The sequence below is a fragment of the Miniopterus natalensis genome, chromosome 15 (genome assembly GCF_054644295.1).
Source record: "Miniopterus natalensis isolate mMinNat1 chromosome 15, mMinNat1.hap1, whole genome shotgun sequence".
Lineage (NCBI taxonomy): Eukaryota > Metazoa > Chordata > Mammalia > Chiroptera > Miniopteridae > Miniopterus > Miniopterus natalensis.
In genome coordinates, this window is record NC_142095.1 from 45,337,035 (window position 1) to 45,355,179 (window position 18,145).

An 18,145-nucleotide genomic window follows, 5' to 3' on the forward strand; every position below is an offset into this window, starting at 1 on the left:
TTCCACCACACGAGGGCTGAAAGCGCCACTGGGTAAGTTTTCCGAGGCAGTTTTCAGAGGCTGGGCTTGGCTTAGGGCCCAGTTCTGGATGAGCCTGCAGAAGGTGGGTTAGGTTAGGTCTTTGCTAGCATTACACAGAGCCAAGCAGAGCGGGGAGAGTTCACACAGGCCTCTTCCCTCCTGGCATATGTCCTGTCCTGCCAGCAGGCCCAGAGTGCTGTGCTGCTGAAGTGGTGGAGAGAGTGAGCTCTGCTGAGCTAGTGGGTCAGAGTGGGGAATTGCAACAGAAGGGAGGGATTAGCTGCTGCTGCAGTCCACAGGAGCCATTCTGAATGTCATTTGAGTGATCTGGCCAAAGTTCAAATGCAGACGGGGGAATTGAGTGTGCTATTAACTCCAACAAAATGCTGAGGTTTGCACCAAACAGTTCCGTATCTCAAAACGGAGGGCATTGGTTACGTCGCTGTCTAAAAATGGAGGAACTTTGTAGCATGCTTTAACTGTTTGTTTTTTATCTCACTTGTGGTGAGGTTTCATGACAGCCAGTTCACAGTGTTTCCTGTAAGAATGTGTTTGAAAGCTGTTTTGCCTGATACTTCAAATCCACAGCAAAGTTTCAAACAGAACACTGTGTCAAGAGGAAAAACAACTTCAAAATACAAACAGTAACCCTAGGAAGTCATTCAGTAACTTAAATTGAGTGCATAAAAATATAATTACTGACTGCCAGAAAAGACAATTTTTTTTCAGTTGTTTATTAAGGTAGACAGTACAAGTAAGCTGATTCCTCTTGGGTGGGTTGGGAGGCTGTTCCCAAAGTTACCTTAACTATCTCATGTCTGTCTGTAGCAGGACGTTGGGTCCTCTACTTTTCACTGGATTCGCATTTCATGCCTTCTGCAATAATGAGCTCAGCCGGATGGTTTTAATTGAAATTTAGCTACCAGTTTGAAGGACTTTAAATACAAATAGATCTTAAACCTTTAATCAGATTGCTGTTAATTCCCTAAAATTGATTTTCCTAAAAACTCTTCTCTGTTAGGCAGTTTTTACTTTTGCCATTTCTGGTTTCGTTTTTCATTATTGCTTTTGGTCTTTATTAGTTGACAACCACAGCCTATAGGTGGGGCAGATACTGTTTCTCTTCAGAAAAAATAAACACGTGCTGCAGACTCATTAGAGACAGCGCATTGTTGAGGTCTGAATCACCCGTTCCTCACCAGCAGAGTGCTGCATGAAGCTGAGTCTGAGGTTTGTGTTACCATTCCCATGTTCACAGCCCTCTCCACCACCCAGAATAAAGTGAAATAAGGATAGAACGCCAGTGGGACATAGCAGTCAGGGTGTGACTTACAGCCTCAGTGCAGTGCTTTGCCATGTGGTGCTGTTGCTGTCATTCCATCGCACCTCGGACTTGCTGCGCCTTTGCTTTTGCGCAGTCTCCCTAGGGGTTTCCTGCACAGAGGTTTTCATTTTAAAAAATTTGAGTTTTACCCGGTTCCTTTAACTCTCTCGTGTGTGTGTGTGTAAAACTTAGAGTGCTCGTGACATAATTGTTTGTTTTTTTAAAAAAAAAAATATCTTTATTGATTTCAGAGAGAGGAAAGGAGAGGGAGAGAGAGAGACAGAAACATCAATGATGAGAGAGTCATTGATCGAGCCCACAACCCGGGCATGTGCCCTGACCGGGAATCGAACCCTGATCGCCTGGATCCTAGGTCGATGCTCAACCACTGAGCCATGCCCGGCCGGGCCATAATTGTTTTTCTTAATACTCTTTGCATTTTGATGATACCCTTGTGTTTTTCAATTGGGAAAAACTGACCCAGACCCAGAATATGACCACAATGATACTTTTGTAGAGACGGTGTTGATGTTTGAACTGTGTGTCCATGGTCTAACAAACTAGAGGCAAACCACTGAGTTTATGTACAGGGTCCCTTTTTCCCCTAACGGGTAAAGGATTAGATCCCAAAGTAGCTGGAAACCTGCAGAGTTTTGGTTTTGGCTCTTTTTTTCTTCTCACATGTTGATACCTGAGGAATAAGAACATTTCAAGTCAGTTATGGGGTGGAAGGGAGACAGGAACGAATTTAGGGACATGCTGGGCATCACTCAGACAGTGAGGTTGTGTTTGTTTCAGGCAGGGTGATTGCTTGCTGTGCTCTGTCAGTTTCATTTGGGTGACACTGTGCTTCCTGAAGACAGCAGAGAGAAGTCTTTGACTCTTAGCAAAGTAGAGTGCCAGCCAGCATTTCGTTATATCCTGTAGCCAGAAATGGTAAGAGTAGGATCACAGAGGTGCATGGGCCTGTGGGTCTTAGAACCACATAGAAGTGGCTGTGTTTTGCTTAGGCAGCAGCAGCCTTTCCCCAAAGGTACTTTCTCTAAAACCATCTGTGTCTGTCTGAGATCCTGCTGATAACCCTCAGTTCATAGTCTGCACCTTAAACAGGGTTGCAGGAGCATAGAAAAGGCCCCCTTAAGGAAATAAACTGGGCACTCAGAGCATTCAGTTTTCCCTAAAACAAGTATCTTAGGATCATGATTATGAAGAAACGATGTCATACTTAGAGCTGAGGTGGTCAGCTGTTATACCATTAAGTACCCCTCATTTCATATTCTTTAATAAAGTATTTGGATGTTTAAAAAAACATCTTAAAAATGTTTGCATAGGTGGTGGAGGGCAAGAAAAGGAAAGGGGGGGGACATCTGTAATACTCTCAACAATAAAGATTAAGAAACAAAACAAAAAATGTCTGCAAAGAGCTACAAGTTAAGATGGCAGGGGAGGGTTACCCCTAGACAGTCGGTAAGTTTTTCGTATTTCTCAGATACTTGAAAGCAAAGTCCAGAAAGAACAGTCCCCATGGGAAGAATTCCCAGCAAGAGGATTATCTGAGGTTGCCATATTTCTGCTCCTTTCTTAGCAACATTATTTGCAATCCATTCACGCCCGCCGCCCCTTCCTCCACAGCAGTCTTTCTCCCTTGTAATCTGCCCTTTGTGATCTGTCCTTTCATGCAGCCTGTGAATGGGGTGCTGCAGTCCTGCCCAGAGCCCTGGAAGTGCCCCGAGACTGCAACACTTTAGTGGGGCCTCACTTCCCTCATACAGCACTGAAGGGAAGAGCTTGATATTTGATTATAGACCTTTGGCGAAACAGTATTTCAAGTGGCCCAAGAGCTATATGTGACTCTTTTCTGCACATTTCCTTTATGTTTTAGTTTAAAAACACCTCTGTGTTAGGGGGAGGAGAAATGCCGTTTGCAGAAGTCGCAGCTGGAGACTAATTTGTCAGGGCAACCAGTGTTGAAGTCCTTTTCAGTTAAGTCTCTCTAGTGGAAATGATGCCCAGTGCGTGGTGGTCAAGACTTTCTCTCCCTGTTTTCCAGTGCTGTTTGTGGCCCACCTAAGCGTGCTGAGGCTGCCCGCTCCAGCGTTGGCTGGGTGTCCCTGGAGGCAGCATCTGGTCTCAGAGAACAGCTTAGCATTCCCCGTCCTGAGATTGGAATGTTCCAGGGACGGTCCACCGACTTGCTTCCTTTTTAGCATGAGACTACTAATCAGGTGCCTGGGGACCCTAAAGAAACTGGATGGAGGAAAAGCAGACTTAGAATTTAAAAGTACATGACAACAAGGAGTGGAGTAGAACCATGGTTACCGGACAGGACATGAGACTGCTTCTGGAAGAGAGGAAGAACATGTATAGGAAAACTTGACAGTGAAAGTAGTGAGCAGACATTATTAAATGCTTTATGTCCAGGTGTAGTCCATGGTGTGATTTTAAAAGGTATACGAAGTATTTTTTAACAGTTATCAGGAAAAAATAGGTAACTACTGTGTCAAACCCGAAGTCCTGGCCGTATCACAGATACTGTTTATATAATACTAATTGGGTATGCCTGGTCAGCCGCCGCATTTTCTAAAGTGTAGTAAGTAATAGTCTAGATATGACAGAAGATCAGGAATGTGATTCCATTCTGAATCTCAGAAGTTTAGGGAAAACACTAATGTGGAATAAAGTAGATCTGTAAGGAAGAAGTTCTTAGATTTACATACACACACACACACACACACATATATATTCACTCCTAATTTATAATCTACCTCAGCTCCTGATTTGGGATGTTTCTTAGGGGGTGGTAATCCTTATGAAAGAGACGATGCCAGTTGACACCTCATGAGTTGTGTTTGGCATCCTGAGAGTGAAGTATGACAGGTTTGGTTAACTGGGAGCACTCACGTAGCACATTGCAATTATTTTCAACCTGGGTATTGAAATAAACAATTTAGCTGATTCTCTGAGTGGGTTGCTTAATGAATGACCCCGAGTTTCTAAACTGAGGGTTTGGTATATATAATTATTACTTGCTATGCCTGGACAAAGGATCGGTGCATGTTTTCCTGTGTTGTATATCTTACAGCGCTGTGTAAGCTTGGTTGTTAAAGGTCCTTGTTTAGCCCTGGCTGGTGTGGGTCAGTGGTTAGAGCGAAGGGTGCTTGCAGGAGGCAAACAATCGATGTCTCTCACATCGATGTTTCTCTCTCTCCCTCTCCCCCTTCTACTCACTCTAAAAAGCAATGGAAAAAAATATCCTCTGGTGATGATTAACCAAAAAAAAAAAAAAAAAATCCTTGCTTTAAAAGGGAGCGATTGTAGAGTGTTAGTGGAGTGGGCGGTCAGAGCCGCACTGTGAAATCACGCATTCCTTGAAGTGTGGATTGGCATTCCTCACGCGGCCTTCCTGACAGAGCGCACCCTTTAACTGACCGATCGAGTCCTTCCGAAACGTGACTCTCATTAGACAGACACTGCGAGCTTTAGTAATCATTACCTTGGTAATCTGCCTAAAATGTCCACCCTTGGATTCATAAACTTATCTTCACTTTTTCCTATTTCACCTATGATTCTTCCTGGGTGACTCCATTCTGTGAAGAAAATGAGCCAACCTTTTATTTATAAAATAGCTTTAGCTTGAATGAGCATCCTTTTTGGTTGGTATGAATTTATTCATTTAAAATGAATTCTAGAAGTTGTTCCTCTGAGTTCTGAGAAGAGCTTAGTATCTTCCTGGACTGACATAAACTAAATAAACTAAATCTGTACCACATTGGAGAAGATAACTTAAAGTGGGTTTGGTTTGTTTTTAAGTGATTTCTGCCTTCTTTGAGAATCAGCAGGCTTTTCTCACTTAAGTCTGTAACTGGCATCAGCTGAACTAATAGGGGGCCTCTGTCTTACTCCCTATTGAGTTCCCAGTACCTGGTCCATAGTCAGCCCTGGGATGCAGGCTTTACAGCTCTGTCATTTAATCCCCAACAGCCCTGCAAGGGAGGCTTAACAGATGAAGAGGCTGCCAAGGTGGATGGAGTCAAGTCACCCAGTTAGTAAGTGGCAGAAGGAGAATTTGAACTCACATGTCTGACTCCAAAGTTCTTGCCCTTTCAGGTGACCTATGAAAAGTATTTTTATTTTACTTTGGATTCTACTCAGACTGGTTAACTCAGTCCTTCCACATCAGGACTGTGCCTCTGTTGGGAAGGGGCCAGGACCAGACTGTGACCAGAGAAGCATAGTAATTGCATTGGTTGGTGGGGGCCAGCCTAATCCTGTAGAACAGGTATTTGCTGCTCCTACTGGTGGTTCTTTATAGGATGAATTTATCTCGGAACTTTGTAAGGTTATTCTTTTTAGCCAAGTCAGAAAGGCAGCCCAACTGGCACTTTCTACCAACATTTACTCTTTAAGGCAAAAAAAAAAAAAAGCTACACTGGCTAACAGTCGTATAGTAACTTCCAAAATGGAAAGATGAAATCCTGGGTTTTCCTTAAACAGACTCAGGGTCTCCACCCCCAATTTACCAAAATTCCGTCTTGACCCTCTTGTATGTTCGACCTGTGCAGTGTTTTGCACTAATAGCTAGCCTTCTTTTGCTGAGGAAGATGGGCTTCTTTCTGCTGCATACCTGACCCTCACCTTCACCCCTCCGTGCTGCCTGCCTTTGGACCATGGATAACAGCTGCTGTCAGGCCACCTGAGGGCAGGCAGATAGCAGTGTGGTTTACTTGGGCGCTCGAGTCAGCCTGCCTGGCATTGCAGCGCAACTCTGCTCTTTCAAAAGGCTGGACATATATCCTCTGGATTTTCTTCAAGCATGAGTGATTTCAAGTTCCAGTTTGCTCAGACTGCTTTTTATATTTGTGCCCCAACTTTGACACTTGTGCATTATAAATTATTTTTAGTTATTTTCAAAGCAGTATTTATTTTTTGACTTAAAAAGATCTAAGTATTTGCTTTGCGCTCCTTTTGGTTCATACTTGGGTGTCAATACATAGATATAAAAATCTCAGCATGATTCCAAAATTGCAGGCTCAGTATTTTAGGTTGCTTTCCACTTTGGAAGACTTAGAGAAAGCTGTGGCATGCTTTCCCCTCCCCAGTGTCCTGCCCTTTCCTTCGGTGGTGTCACGTGTTCAAGCCACAAGGGGAAAGAAAGCATCCATAGTTTGCTCTCTCTTTCTCTCTCTACCTTTATCTTCACATCTGTCTGTCTGCCAGATAGATCCCCCTTACCCCCGATAAACACACACACTCACTCATGCAGCTTTCTCTGTCTCTACTCTGTCTTTTTCTGTATCTGTATTTGTCTGTCTATTGGTCTTCCTGGCTGTCTCTCCCTCTCTTGCTGGAGCCATTCAAAGTGCCCTCCTCATTCAGGGACAGAGTGTGCTTTCTCTGGGCCCATGCCAGATCCTGGAGAGAGGAGTGCTTTGAAAATCCAACTTGGATTCCTCACCAAACCGCATTGCAGTTATGCTTAACGTCTGGCCACCAGTTTGACCACTTAATGTAAGGTCCCTAACCCTACCTATAACTTACCCATTTCATTTTTTATGTAGGAGCATACACTTTTTTAAGCTGGAAGCCTAGTTTAAAATCTTATGAAAACTAAGGGCCCACAGTGAAAGGGTGAGGAGAATACAACTCAACTATAATCAAATTTGGTTTTCCCTCTTTGCTTTCTCGAGAAGGGAAGGCCAGGTGCTGCCCTTCCCAGAGACTAAGTCACAGACCTCGATGTGAAGGGGCTGCTCACTTAGCAGCAGGAGCAGGACTTGAGCTGGCACTTTACAACCAGAATCTCTCTCTCACACACACACACACTCTCTCTCTCTCTCTGCCTGTTTCAAGTTTTAGTGAATGAAAGTTCACATGATAGATTGCCATTCTCAGTTTTTAAATAACTTTTATTGTTGACGTGGAAAATACAATACTGAAATGTTATTGATACATCAGCTGATTTTTAATGTTAGGAAGCTTTGAATCTTGATTTTCTAGTACAAAATTCCATTTCAGGATTTAATAGACAAAAGAAGCATTAACTGAAGAAAATGGAGAGAATTGACTATGATAGGAATAGAAAATTGAAAGAACAGGCTTGAAGCTACAGTCAGTTCCGCTGTAAAACAACAGACATTCCTAAAAAATTACCGCACTGTGCAGAATTGTGCACTAAAAACCACATGAGGCTCATTGGGAAAATTCTGTTATGGACACAACACTCAAAAACTTCTTCAGTGACACACAGGAAAAGATAAGAGCCTAACCAAAAGTGGTAGCACAGTTTTGCATAGATTAAATGGTTAAAAAAATACATAAATAGCAGAATAAAAATGACACAGTTTACCTTGAAAATGACCTGGCATTTGCTTCTCGAAGTAGGTGTTGGGAGACTTGCCACTTGTGAGCTATTGTGTCGTGGTGGGAGGAAGGTGCTCTGAAAGCAGGGGACAGTTGTAGCACCAGACTCGGATGAGCATGGCTTCTCACATCCAGGCTGGCCGGAGGAGGATGGTGGATGTGGGGGAATTCTGTGTGTTCCCACCAGGTTCAATTCAGCTGCTTGTCTGCATTCATCTAGTGCTTCTTGCAGCTGAAATCTTGCAAAAGCAAATGCAAAATTTTATTATGCTCAAATTGGTTTTTTTGGTATATCCGTCGCTTTAGAATAAATCAACATTCTCTAAACAAGCATTGCAATAGAACTGACTTAGTTAATTAGATTAAGAATTTTCTTTACACCTGATGTCACGAGAAAATATATCACATTTACTTGAGACACTTGGCTTGAGAATTCTGATACCCACAGGATAGTATAAGGAGTGTACTTTTAAACAAATAAATATATATTATTGATTTGAGAGAGAAGGAGAGACATCATTCAGTACACACCCCAACCCAAGATTGAACCCAAAAGCTGGGCTTGTGCCCTGATCAGGAATGAAACTGGCAACCTTCGGTGCACGGGAAGACGCCTCAACCAACTGAGCCACACCGGCAGGGCAGTAAAAGGAGTCTACTTTTTTAAAGTCAGAGTTCTAGTTGGGTTTTCCCCTCTCTTCATACCACAGACAGGATGTTATTCCTTTAGTACACTGCCACCAGGGATACACAAGATGATTTTTATGGCTCAACATGGAAGCATATTTTAATTTGATATTTAATTATTTTAATATATATCAGAAAAAAATATATAGCAAGCTTACCAAACCTATTGTTTCATAGATGCCACAGTTTTGGAAAAGTATCTCTCAGGTGAGGTACCTTGCTTTATGCTAGGCTCTCTGAAAATGGATTGGGGAGTAGTTTCAGGTTGTCCCTGGCAGAGAGGCAGGCACTACTGGTGATGAAGGGATGGGACAACCAGGAATTCTAACTATTTTGAAGGCTGTAGAGAAATTGTCTTGTCCAAAATACTAGTGATGCCCTCATGAACGACCAGTTATTATCAGACTAAGAGAAGTAGGGAACAGTAGAGTTGGTAATTTAAATTAAAATGTTGAACACAGAGTATTTTATGTGGCTTCAGTAAGAACAATGGAAATAGTTTGCAGTTGATAGAAGTTTGAAACACTAGTGGAGGACAAGTAGCAGTGAGCTTTAACAAGCCCTAAAATATAGTGCCACGTGCCAGGCGGTGGTCTCAGTGCTGTATAGATGTTAACTTAACCATGGTTAATGGTGTTTGAGGCATTGGCCAGGTCTAAGGCAGGCTCTCAGTCTTAGAGCGTTAAGAGTCTGGGTGCCCAGGCCATACCCCAAACCAGTTCAGTTGCAATCTCTGAGAGTGGGACTCAGGCATCAGTAGTTTTTTAAAAAAATATGTTTTCATTGCTCAGCCAGGCGTGGCTCAGCAGTTGAGCGTCGACCTGGGATCCAGGCGATCAGAGTTCGATTCCTGGTCAGGGCACATGCCCGGGTTGCGGGCTCTATCAGTGACTCATCATTGACGTTTCTATCTCTCTCTCCCTCTCCTTTCCTCTCTCTGAAATCAATGAAGATATATTTAAATATATACATATTTTTTATTGATTTGAGAGAGAGAGGAAGGAAGAAGGAGAGAGAGAAACATTAATGAGAGTCCTTGATTGGCTCCCTCTTGCACGCCCCCTACTGGGGATCGAACTTGCAACCCAGGCATGTGCCCTGACCAGGAATTGAATTGCCATGTCCTGGATCATAGGTCAGCGCTCAACCGCTGAGCCATGTCAACCGGGCAAGGCATCAGTATTTTTAAAGCTCATTTGGTTATGCCAATGTGTAGCCAAGGTGTAGAACCACTGGTCTAGGATCATTTGGAAAATCACTCCTCTCACCGTGGCCGGTGTGGCTTGTTCGGGCGTCATCCCGTGCATGGAAAGGTTACTGGTTTGAGTCTTGGTCAGGGCACATGCCTGGGTTGTGGGCTCCACCCCCCAAATCCCCGGTGGGGAGCGTATAGGAGGCAGACGGTCATACTCCGCATTGATGTTTCTCTCTTGCTCACGTGCTCTCTCCCTTCCTCTCTCTCTGAAAAATCAATAAACTACTCTTTTAAAAAAGGAAAAATCACTCCTCTTCACAAGAAAAGCTGTACACATATGCAGATGTTCATTGAGGCCTGCAGGGGAAGGTGACAGACACTGCTTAGGTTAGGCTTCCCATCCAAGGCAGGGGGCAGAAGAGAGAGTTTACCATCCTGACTAGCAAGTGCTGATGCTTGGAAATATATTCAGGATGTTTGGCATCATAGAAAAGAGAGAAACTAAATTAAAAAACCTCAAATGTCAAATTTGGAAATTAGTAAACTTAAGTTGTTTTAGTTTTCGCTTTTTGCACACAGCTTTCTTATCAGGAAAAGGGGAAAAACAAAGGCATCCAATACTTATAAATCACTATCAATTTCCTTCCTAACCTGCTTTTTGCCTTCGTATGGTCAAGTTGGAGAATTTGGATTTTATCTGTAGATAGCATGATAATTTTGTCCTGGTGTGGGGTAGATTTTTTAAGTCCCTCGTAAAGCATTGTTGGACTAATGTCCTTCCGGAATACGTCGTCGCAGCTGCACAGAGAAGCTCAAGACTGGCATAAGTACACCTTTGGAAATAAACCATTTAAGTGATGCCTATAGTCATTGATTCTGATATGCTTACTTTTTCGGGTACTCATAGAGCTTTCAAAGGGTGATCAGTAAATGTTGAATCACACTTTAAAACTTAGAGTTAAGCAAATGTGTCATTTTAAGTGATAAGTTTAATTGAAGGCAGGCACTAACCTACTATCATAAGGTACTTAAGTAGATAAAGTTACTGAATACTTGGTTCCGATGGTAACGTTCTTCAGCTGCTCTCAATTTGTTTAATGTGGATTACCTTACTCTGAGAAAACCCGATTCTCCAGGGGATAGACTTATTTTCAATTATACCTATGTGGTCCCTACCTAAGCATGCATTACTTCTGGTTTCAAGGCCAGGCATCGCTGTTTGTGGTGCTTGTCTTGCGCCTTTGGCATCTTCGTGGTGTGAACCAGAGCTGTGCCATCTGTAGTTGAGTGAGATGATTTAAAAAGGGGAGTGAAATGATTCACTGGAAAATTTCAGCACAGATTCTTAAGTACCGATAAGATAACCCTAGAAACATTCTTATTTAGTGTCATATGCTAGTGGGTAGTGACAGAAAAAAAACGAAGGTACAACTTGTTTTTTAGCATTTGGCTATTTTGAAAATTGGAGCGGTACTGTGCTAGAAGGGAGGAGCGAGTTCCGTAAGGTGTCAGCAGAGTTCTGCAGATGAATGAATAATTTCCTCCTCTCTGACTGCAAGTCGGAGCCAGTGAGGTTCATATACAAAAGCCAGTATTTTCAGGTTTGGAGTGGCTATTGCATTTCCTAATGGCTGTCTCTGATGATAACGCTCTCGACGCTGAGGTGTTTCCTCAGCAGAAGGATCAGTTCCTGGAACCCTGAATAAGTCTGCCGGGCCCAGATAAGCCATTTCTGAAAGCTGCAGAGTTTAATACATGTTTACTTAGTGAGGCATCTCCGGGCCTCAGTGTGCTGTGCTTCAGGGGACTCTTCCAGGTTCCGTTAGAGACTTGTCTGAAACATGGTCTTGCTTTCCTTTTCTCTGTTTTCCTTTTCAGAAAGAAGACATAGCTCGTCCGGCAGGCCTTCGGCCGTTCCCCCCGCGCCAGTGCTCTCCTTCTTCCCCTCTCTGTCCAAAAGCAAAGGCGGCAGTGGCGGTGGGAGCAGCCGCCCTGCCGGCGGAGGTGTTCTCAGCGCGTCCTCACTGGGTTCCAAGCTGTTGAAATCGCCCAAAGAGAAACTGCAGCTCAGGGGGAGCACCAGGCCAATGCATCCGGTTCAGCAAAGCAGAGTCCCCCATGCTAGAATGTGAGTACGGCCACGAGTGTCCCTGGCTTCCCGTGCGCACCTGCCATCCCCGAGCGCCTGGGCACCCTGGGAAAGGGAGCCCACTTTGGGGAGGTTCAGATATATGTTGTTTCTTTTTATTTCCTTGTCATATCTTAGGCAACTTTACAGAGTAGCAATAGCATTAATTATAAGGTGAATAATACTTACTTATTGCTCCTTTACCGTGTGCCACCTATGGAAACTTGGCTGTACGTGTGTATTGTCGTTTAATTATCACAACAACCCTGTGGAGGAGGTGTTGTGACCCCCGTTTTCCAGACAAGGAGAAGGAAGTGCCTTTCAGTCAGACTGAGGAGCCTTAGCCGAGGAGCCCTCGTTCCAGCACTGGGCTCCCATCCCAACTCCGTCACTTCCTAGCTATGGGGCCTTGGACATGGCACTGTTTTTCTCGGAGTCTAAAAATAACAACCATTGTGCAGGGTTATTGGGAGCAGTAGGATGAATATATTAGAGCCAAGCACCTGGCAGAGTGTCTGGGCCACAGGAGAGAGTAAATAAATGAATGCTGGTGCTTCTGCTGCTGCTGCTGATAATAGTAGGAGTAAAAGGGAGGAGAGATTCCCAGGTGCTATTTTGGATTTTCCGAGGCCTGCAGAGTGAAGAGGGAAGCAGAGCTTCCTCCCCCATCCTGGTCCACATGGCAGTGTTGTGGTGATAAGGGGAGACTGGAGAAGTTAACACACCCTCCAGGCCAGGCGTTGGCAGGTTTCCACAGGGGACCTGATGGTTGGCAGGCTCCCTGTGGTCACATGAGAGGGCAGCATGCACTCCCAGAGAAACACATCTTGCATCGTCATGGCATCCCTCAGCCTTGGTGTGGGTGGCCTTTCTCTGGCCTGCCTCCCTTTGGAGGGCATGCCACATATCAGTCCCAAGGTCTGATAACCTGCCTAATCTCAGGGCAGCGTCCAGCACCTGCTGCTACTCACGAACTTGCCAGCTGGGAACGGCCGTGGCAGCTTGCAGTGTCTCTGCTGTCAGGCTGTCTCACGTACAGCTGTTTGGGGCTGTTTGTCCTGGTTGCTAAGCCCCCAGCCTCTGCTCATCTGTCAGAAGTGCAAGTACAGCGAGCTTGGCTTTCGTTGCTTGAGCTGCCTGAGAGCCAGAGAAATGCCCGTGCAGCATGTAAGTCACTCGCCAGCTCCACAGCTGTTAGAGCACTGACTGCTGATAGAGTTTGTCAGACCTCGTCAATCCACGTCTTCTTGACTCAGAGCTGGGCCTTAGAGGGGGGCCTGCCAGCTGTTAGCTTCATATCAGCATTTGCCACTCAAATGATCATGTCAGTAAGATCAAGAGAAGTCTGTTTTTTGTTAGTGGCACAGGTATTCAGTGCTCACCAACCGTGTACCAAGACTTGTGTTTAACGCTCCTACGTTAGAAATCTTTTTTAGGGACTGGAGAGGTATCGTTTCAGTGACACATCACTAATTAAACGTCGATCTTGCTCGTTGACACAAGTAGAGAGCTGCTTCTTGGAGATACATTGTTAGGCTTATTTGAGTTCTTGTAAGTCCTTAGTGACACTTCTTGGAAATATTTTTTAATGTCAATGTTTTTTGCTGCTCACTTTGTTTTGATGGGTCCTTTCTTAAAAATAACAGTTCTCAGAGATATTTTCTGCAGGTCCTGCAAATATTCTTTGTTCCTTTTAGACCATTTCATGTTGTGCTTCTTGCAGGAATTGCACTGGGTATCAGGTCTAGATCTCCCATAGGCTACGGTATAAGGGTGTTCTGGAATGATTAAAGAGCAGGTAAATTTGGTAGTCACTGGAGCTTTTTGCCTCACTAAAAGGGCTTATAGACAGAATAAATGTGAACCTTCCTGAGTTTTCTTGGTGGTCTTAAGTTTTCACAAGGTGACTTTGGGAGCCTAACTGTGTGCAGTGCACTGGGTAGATCCAGGCTCTCTCTCATCCCTCTTGCTTGCCCTTTGCCTGGGCCTCTGGGCACTTAGGCATTGCTGTTCTCGCTTCCCCTGCACAGCATGACTCCCTCTGTTAAAGTGGAAAAGATTCATCCGAAGATGGATGGCACACTACTGAAGTCTGCGGTGGGGCCCACCTGCCCTGCTACTGTGAGTTCCTCAGTCAAGCCTGGCCTTAACTGCCCCTCCATACCAAAGCCAACCTTGCCTTCACCTGCACAGATTCTGAATGGCAAAGGGCTTCCTGCACCGCCCACTCTGGAAAAGAAGTCTGAAGATAATTCCAATAACAGGAAATTTTTAAATAAGAGGTTATCAGGTAACTTCACATTTTCCCTTAATGTTTCTCTGTGTCTCCATTCTTAAGGGAGCCTCTGTACCGCTATCTCTATAACACCTTAAACAGTGCGCTTGACCTTTTCGCCACTGGTCTAAAGTGCATGTGTGTAGGTAACGTAAAAATAGCTTTTGAGTGGTTTATTTCTGAATGGAGTAATGCAGTAATGCTGACTTAAATACTCGCTCTTCTGTCATCTAGTGGCAGTAATCCTCACTCTGTTCGTGATGTCACTGCTTCTTTGTAGTGGTCATACATTGTGTATTTTATATTTATTGATAATGTAGATTTTATTCAAGTTATAATTTGCCTGTTTTGAGATTTCTTCTGTTTTCTTGTTTACAAAATAAGAGAAGGGAGTGTTTGGTAAGCCTGTTGTAATTTCTGTGTGCTTTTGGCAGAAAGAGAGTTTGATCCTGACATACACTGTGGGGTTATCGATCTTGACACCAAGAAGCCCTGCACCCGGTCTTTGACATGCAAGGTAGGTGGCCTCCTGGGCAGACCTGAATACTCTGGGAAGCACAGGTCGCTGGGACAGATGGGCACTGCTCCAAAGTCCACACCCCAAAGGGGATCTGACCTGTGGATTGTTCTGAATTTATAAACAGTTTTCTTGAGAAAGCCTTAGGTTCAGAAAACGTGAAGCCTGTTGTTACAAACTGCAGTCTTCAGAGAGGCTCTGTGTCCAGTGAACAGTGCTGTGTCCAGGGGAACACTGGGCTTTCCCACTCAATCTGTTGTTTTCAAAGACTTCACATTTCTTCAGAGAAATGTAATGTGAGAGACTACCCTTTGCTCTTTAAATTATACCAACTCAGAGCAAGTCCAGAAACTTCCTTTGCATATCTATATAAATATTCTTCAAATCTCCGTGGTTCTTAGATTTTAAAGAGTCCCTTTAGTGTTCTGTGACTTTTAGATTGCCTTATTGTTCTGGGGTTTGTTTGTTTTGTTTTTAAATCCTAGGTAACAGGGATCTAATTGATGTGTAACTTACGGAAACGTAATGCTCCCTTTCTGTCCAGAGGTTTCCTTTAAAATGCCAGTTTGCAAATGAGAAGGTGGTATGTTGCTGTGCAATGTGGGCTGATGTGTAGGAGAGTACCCTCCACAGATCAGTGGGCCTGCTACAGAAGAACATACATGCTTATTTGCATTTCTCTGGAGAGTGTCCCCAATGCCCTTCAGAAAAAGTCAAGAAGTATTAAGAATCACTGCTTTGAAGTATGTAATTTAAAACCCCTTGTTTGGAGGAGAGGTTAAAAATTATAAGAATTAGTCTTATTTTCTAAAAGTTAATGAAGTTGTTGAGGTATTATTTTAAATTTTACCAAAGATTGTGTTTAAATAAAGGACTTCAAGCCCCACTCCATACCATGAACAGTGGAGGAATGTTATAATTTCCCAGAAATGGGAAATGTTACTTGTAAGTGATTCTTACTTTAATTTAAATTTCTAATTTAATTTTAGTATGTAGATTTTTATCTTACAAGAGTAGTTCTGATCTTTTGGGGAAAGGGGTTAGTCAGGGGCACCTTTATATGTAATTTTTAAAAATCACAGATTCTCATCCCTAAGGGAAAAAAATAAACATATGTATATTCTGAATTTTGCATTCTGTTTAGTTAGGAGTTGTTGGATGTTTCTCACTGCAGGTCCACCACTGAATCTCTAGGTTAAAATTCCTAGGTCAGAACAAATTGCATTTGCTTTATATAATATTAATTGAACACACAGTGGTGTGTTGCTATTGTTCTCTGAAGATAGCCACTTGAGCTCTGTAGGATTATGCTTGTCTCAGCTGCCCCTAAGCAACCTGTGAAAGCTTGCCTCAGCCCTACCATGGATCACCACAATTTGCCATTCTCTCTGCTTTCTCCCCGCCTTCCTGATTCTCAGGTGGCATAGATTTCTCAGTGTTAAGACACCTATGGTCAATGATGGATGCTTTCTTTATCCAACATGCTCTTTTTTAATCGTCTCTGAGGTATGCTGTGAACCAGAAGCTTGATCAACTAGGAATCTGCCTCCTTTCTGAACCTTTAATGATGGGTGAACTGACTTTACGTGCATCCTGCATTTTTCTCCCATGTTCCTTTTTTTTTTAATAAATATGTTTTTATTGATTTTAAAGAAAGAAGAAAGGAGAGGGATAGAGAAATAGAAACATGGATCGGCAGCCTCCTGCACGCCCCCTACTTGGGATTGAGCCCACAACCTGGGCACGTGCCCTCACCGGGAATCGAACCGGTGACCTCTTGGTTCATGGGTCGATGCTCAAGCACTGAGCCACACCAGCCAGACTCCCATGTTCCTTTTCAAATCATGGGTTCTCTACCTATTTTTTGTTAAGGGTGTCATTACTGACCCGCATGGTGCTGATCCTGTCATCACGTTAATAGTGTCTTCAGCCCTGGCATGTCATGAGTTCAGCATAGAACTGCCAGGAAACCCAGCATGTTGGCATACCTGCCCCTCTACCGATGCCCTTCCTTCCTTCCTGTGCTCTCGGTGTTTCACCCTTCCCTGCCTCTGTGGTCTGAATCTATTCCACTGTGTGGGCTAAACATGCTTGAGTTCCTCGCCGAATGCTCCCCCCTTGCTGCCCAGGTCTCCTGTCTTGGACTTAGAGCATTGTTCATTCTCTTTGATGTCAGGGGATCTGCTGCTTCAACTCCTGTTACTTGTTCCCCATTGTCTGCCTGCCACCCTCACTGTCCCCTCTTTGCTCCCTCATCTGTCCAGTGTCCTGTGTAATGTTCTCTTTGCCTTTCATGCAAATAGGCTTCGAGTCTGCTAGCCAGAGGATACCAGGGTGTCACAAAATCAAGGCATGTTCCCTACACTCATGGAGTTTACAGTCTAATGAGAGAGATGGAGATTAATATAATCACTCAACTAAGTGTCAGGTTACCAGTGATGAGTTAAAAAACAGGCGGCGTGCGTAGCTAGTTTCGCTCAGTGGTTAGAGCGTTGCCCACGAACTGAAGGGTCTCAGGTTTGATTCTTGCCAAAGACTCATTCCTCAGTTGCAGGCTCAGTCCCCTGCCCTGGTCGGGGTGAGTGTGGAAGGCGACTGATCGTTGTGCCTGTCTCACTTTCACGTTCCCCGAAAAGCACTGGAAAAAATATCCTTGAGTGAGGATTAGAAAGAAGGGGAGGTGGCTGCGCTGGAACAGCCCTGAGGGGAGGCGGTGCTGGGCAGCCGCCTGTGCCGCAGCAACATGGGCTGAAGTCCACATTTAACTGGGCAGAGAGTGGCGGGAGAGACAGGAAACAACGTGTGATGGCTCCGTGACGGGCAGAACAGACACCTAGGGTCTGAAGGACAGCCAGGAGGCCGAGCGGGAGGAGGAGGCATGGGGGCGGGGGTGTGGGGTGCGCATGGCCTGGAAGCCTGCTCACACAGTCAGCCCTTACCCTAGGAGCATGAAAGGCTGGGGGCATCAGATTTGTGTTTGGGAGATTCTTCAGCACTCAGTAGAAATCCTATTTACTCTTCAAGCCAAACTGGGAAAATATGGATCATCTCAGCCTCCTTTCTTCTCCTGGCTTTTCTGTGCTAAGCACCAGGGGACATCCAAAGATGAGGAAAAGCATCTACACCTGGCTGGAGAAACAGGCAGGTGTATCAGTGATGTTATGTATTTATTTGTTCCTTCGACACGTGTTGGATTGGAGGGCCATTATTTTTGTTTGAAGCATTTATTGAGTGCCAGGTGCTATCCTAGGTGCTGGTATAGCACTGAACAGAATAGATCCTGTCTTCATTCAGGTTATTTCCTTGTGAATATATTACATACTTAAAGAAAATTAAGTCAAGCCCAGCCAGCATGGCTCAGTGGTTGAGCATTGACCTATGATTCAGGAGATCGAGGTTCAGTTCCCCATCAGGGCACATGCCCGGGTTGCAGGCTCCATCTTTAGCAAGGGTATATAGGAGGCAGCCCATCAATGACTCGTCGTTGATGTTTCTCTCTCTCTCTCCCTCTCCCTTCCTCTCTCTGAAATCAATAAAAATACATATATTTTTAAAAATTTAAAGAAAATTAAGTCAGAATTTAGGAAGCTAAGCACATTTATCTATCTGCCAGATTAGATTTGGGGTGTGCATAGTTT

The 18,145-nt window shown here is 44.2% G+C and overlaps 1 protein-coding gene across 3 annotated transcripts in view; it reads left to right on the forward strand.

The window, feature by feature from the left end:
• ATXN7 (ataxin 7) overlaps positions 1-18,145 on the forward strand; it is a 125,102-nt gene that overhangs the window by 94,569 nt on the left and 12,388 nt on the right. For all 3 annotated transcript variants that reach the window (XM_087825074.1, XM_016223099.2, XM_087825075.1), the window contains 3 exons: positions 11,466-11,715; positions 13,746-14,005; positions 14,425-14,507. In XM_087825074.1, coding sequence (XP_087681200.1) covers positions 11,466-11,715; positions 13,746-14,005; positions 14,425-14,507 — 593 coding nt within the window. The remainder of the gene's footprint in view (positions 1-11,465; positions 11,716-13,745; positions 14,006-14,424; positions 14,508-18,145) is intronic.